At 34.4% G+C, this 3927-nt stretch overlaps 1 protein-coding gene across 1 annotated transcript; it reads right to left on the bottom strand.

Annotated features, from left to right (window-relative positions):
• Positions 1-2550: 2550 nt before the first annotated feature.
• LOC143577696 (uncharacterized) lies at positions 2551-3694 on the bottom strand. Its single transcript, XM_077061458.1, has one exon. It carries the CDS (start codon positions 3649-3651, stop codon positions 2809-2811), a length of 843 nt encoding a protein of 280 aa, XP_076917573.1. The 5' UTR covers positions 3652-3694; the 3' UTR covers positions 2551-2808.
• Between the last annotated feature and the right edge of the window lie 233 nt (positions 3695-3927).

Genomic DNA, 3927 nt, shown 5'->3' with positions numbered 1-3927 from the left:
CGATTACACTATTTGATAGCCTCTTAATTCCTAATGGTCTATTATTCCTTAAGTCTAATAGGTTTGATCTCTTAGAATTGGATTCATTTTCTCGTTGAGCAAAGGGTATGAAATGAATCAAATTGATTAAAAGCACCATGTGAAATATTCAGTTTTTTCCTCTTCCTCTATTCTTAGGTACAATATTTGAATCAATCGAGAGCCTTTTCTTTGCCATTAAGAGGTTATTAAGAGACTACCAAACAACCCCTAAATCACTAAAAGTTAATGGCTAGATTGTTAGCTCTTTATCAAAACTAAAACTCTTTTAGTTACCTTGAACTTTTTTGATTGGTAATTTTCCCATCGGCCAAAATTATCAAGTCAAGCCAATGTGTTGAACAAATTGAGATCCAAAACTATTAGGATCTATCAAGGCTGGGCCAAAACAAGCCGAAAGCTAAACTACATTCCTCATAAAGCTGCATGGAAACTCCTAGGCATTGTCTTGTTATAGTACGAAATCAAGGAGAAGCATCCGTGACAAATCATTCTCGTATTCAACGCTAAAACTTGTATGTAAATCGTCTTTTAGTTGTCCTTAAATTGATGTACCTAACTATCATTTTCCAATGCTATATATAAAAACATCATTAGGCTTACAATAAGTTTGTGTACATGTTTGTACACACCACATGTACAACTATTTAACTTCATTAATTCAAACGTGTAGGCAGATCAATATATATATGGGCAATGGAGCTGCTGAGCTGATTTTTCTACATGTCTTTCACGGAGCCCTGTCAATTTCTGAAATGCATAAAGAGCAGAGACCATACCATAAAAACTGCAGCTGTCGCTTGCACAATCTGAACGACGCGCATCCAATTTTGTGTCTCCGGAGCATGAGAATCGCGTACATGAAAAGACTGCCAGCGTGTAATAGCTCATTGTCCTTAAATGGATTCTCATCAGATGGGAAGTCAAACGTGGTGTTTAAGGTTCCACCAAGGAGATAACAATTGCTAGTGGCCTTGTTTGGTAAAGGTTTGGAACTGAATAAGAAATCAAGTATGCTGGTGATTATTTCGATTAATGTATCTTTGATTTATTGTTTTTGCCCGGAGATTATTTTTGTGTAATAAATTGTTTAAATGGTCGAATGACATTTGCAGTTGAACTCCAAGACTTAAAATGTACATCAAGTTAACCAACTTTAATTTTGTTAGCCGAATTAATATATAATATCTTTAAAAATTAAATTACATCGAAACAGTAGATTTATATGAAAATTTATCATTCACACATTATCCGGTATATCAAATACATCTCTGTATGTAATGAGGTGAATCTTTGTCGACTAGTAAATGACGTAAATCACTTCTTAATTATATGCATCTAACAAATAAAATAAATAATTTATGACTTTACTTTCTCTATAATAAGAGGTTCGCAACGAGTTAAAATGTGTTAAAATATATATTATAATCAGCAAAGAAATAGCACATAATCTTGGTTTTAAATTGCGTAAAGCGCTATGATGTGTTTGCTCTTCGATTTGTGAGACAAGCGTATCACGTATGTGATGTCTTTCTTTACTAAAACAGTTTACTAAAATAAAAATTATATAAAAGAATTTAAACAAACATAATTAAATAATTTATAATAATAACCATCCCTCTTTTTACGATTTTTGCGGTCAACTATATGTTGCATTATCCAGAGTAACCAGCAGATGTGGTCTTAAACTTTTGATATTGGATGATTAGATGAATACTTTTGATAAAACTACAAATGTTGTATATAAAGAGATTTTCTTAATTTGTAAATTTAAGACTCTAGACTTATTATTGTTTGTAATATATTTTTCATTTCTTTTTCCCCTTAATTTTGTGTGTATATTTCAAATAACGAACTTAGTAATTTTTATTTTTTGAAAATTCTCGTGTATTACACTACACAGGTTCAAAAGCTAGTGACCATTAAGAGGCTACCAAACAGCCCCAACCGTTTTGGGCACTTCGATAACCATGTTTGTTTGGTTTGCCTTTTTTCAAAACATTAAGTTACAGTTGCAGCCTGAATTTAGTCAACCATCTGCAAATTCCACCTTGCAATTTCAACCCAAACACTTGAAAGTGGGTTCATTTGGACTTCAAATCTAACTGGTCATATTTGAAAATTAAAGAATAAAACAACTAAGCAGCTAAAGAGTGGCAAGGAATTCCCAGCCCAACAATAATACCAAAAAGAACAAACTATGTCGAGCCAGATTGCACTTGGAAAGGTACATCTTGTTGGCAACTGATGATAGGAACTTCGTGTTTTGTTGAATCTGAAGCTGTGATAAAAAAGATGTTGGGAGCCTAGGAATCAATTGTGCGTTTGTAACCTCAAAGATTAACACACTAACTTTAATTGGACCAAGTAATAAATATTGTTGATCTTTTATAGAAAATGAAGTTTTCAATAAATACTGTTGATTTTATATAGAAGAAAGCGAAGTGTTCACTCCGCTGTTATTTTAAGTTTATGTATAATAATCCATTTAAACTTAATAAAGATGGTGAAATTATAGGATCAAAGGGGATCATTTAAATACAAAATATATCTCCCAAGAATTGCACTAATATCCATTAGCAAGTCCTTTGATAAACCTTCAAAATTTGTTCCAGTATCATGCATTCCAGCTATGCTTAAAAACCATAAAAGAACAACATAATTTTAATTTCACTCACAGTTAAAGAGTCAAAACAATCCAACAAGAAAACTTGAGCCATCAAACACCAACTATAAATAGCAAACCAGTAAGGTTTCATCTCTTGATCATCATGCTATATTCGCATTCATCAAACTTTTACTCACCACCGAACCAGCAGAACTTATCATCAAATGTGTACCTCCTAAAGTAGCAACACAAGAACCCGTGGTCACCAAATGAGGCTGCACCTGCTCCCATATCTTCTTCTTTGCAATCTGGTTAGGCGTAGCCACTTCCGGAAGCTTCTCCTTCTTATCTTCCGTCCCAAACCATACCCTGTCACCCGGGATGGACCCCACAGGTGGCTCAAGCAACTCAACATTCTCATGTGAAGCATCAGAAGCAGCCATAACCATTCCATTTGACTTCACACCACGCATGTTTCTAGCCTTTAAGTTAGCCAAAACCACAACACTCTTGTCTTGTAATTCTTCAAGCGGCATGTATTTCACAAGCCCACTACAAATTATTCTCGGTTCGGGTTCACCAACATCAATTTCCTCCACATAAAGCGAATCCGCCTCTTCGTGTCTCCATGCTTTCAATATCTTCCCGACCCTTAAGTCAAGCGTATTTGCCATATCCTTTATTTTTATCATATCAACAACGTTTTCATCTGCCGAAGCTGTTGTTGGAGTAGCAGGATCTGTGGCTATGTTTGGTGATGTGCAAAATGTTTTGAGTGACTTTGACGGCGCGTACGATTTCTGTTTTGGGGTGAATGACGATACAGATAGCGAAAGAGAGGGAACGTTAACATTATTATTCTTGTGCGTGTTTGGTTTTGGTGAAGAATAATAACTTGAGGGTATGGAAAGTAATGGGCGAAAAGCAATACCGCAATTGTATGTTTGACTGCAGTATGAAAGCAGGCGTAATCCACTAGTTATTGGAAGGCTGGCCGGCACCATTTTATGTTTCTAAACAGAATTAATTCTCTCTGGTTACAAAAGGAAAAGATTAATAAAATCAGTCGTTCTCAATAGCATTTGATGTAAAGATCTGTATTCAAGTATGTACAAGTACAAGGAGATCTATATTGACTAATAGATGGCTTAATATTGAAAATGAATAACCAACGTGTAATTTGGCAACACATATAACATGATTATCTTCTTTATTTCATATTTCCCTGCATACTCCAATAATCTTATCTGAAACCTGTTTTAAATTAACTATAATAAGGT

Source organism: Bidens hawaiensis, unplaced genomic scaffold (assembly GCF_021521415.1).
Source record: "Bidens hawaiensis isolate Kalapana, Puna unplaced genomic scaffold, B.hawaiensis_p1.1 tig00028768_1, whole genome shotgun sequence".
Classification (NCBI taxonomy): Eukaryota; Viridiplantae; Streptophyta; class Magnoliopsida; order Asterales; family Asteraceae; genus Bidens; species Bidens hawaiensis.
The sequence above is the reverse complement of the archived record's forward strand: the minus strand, read 5'-3'. Positions and strand labels throughout refer to the sequence as shown.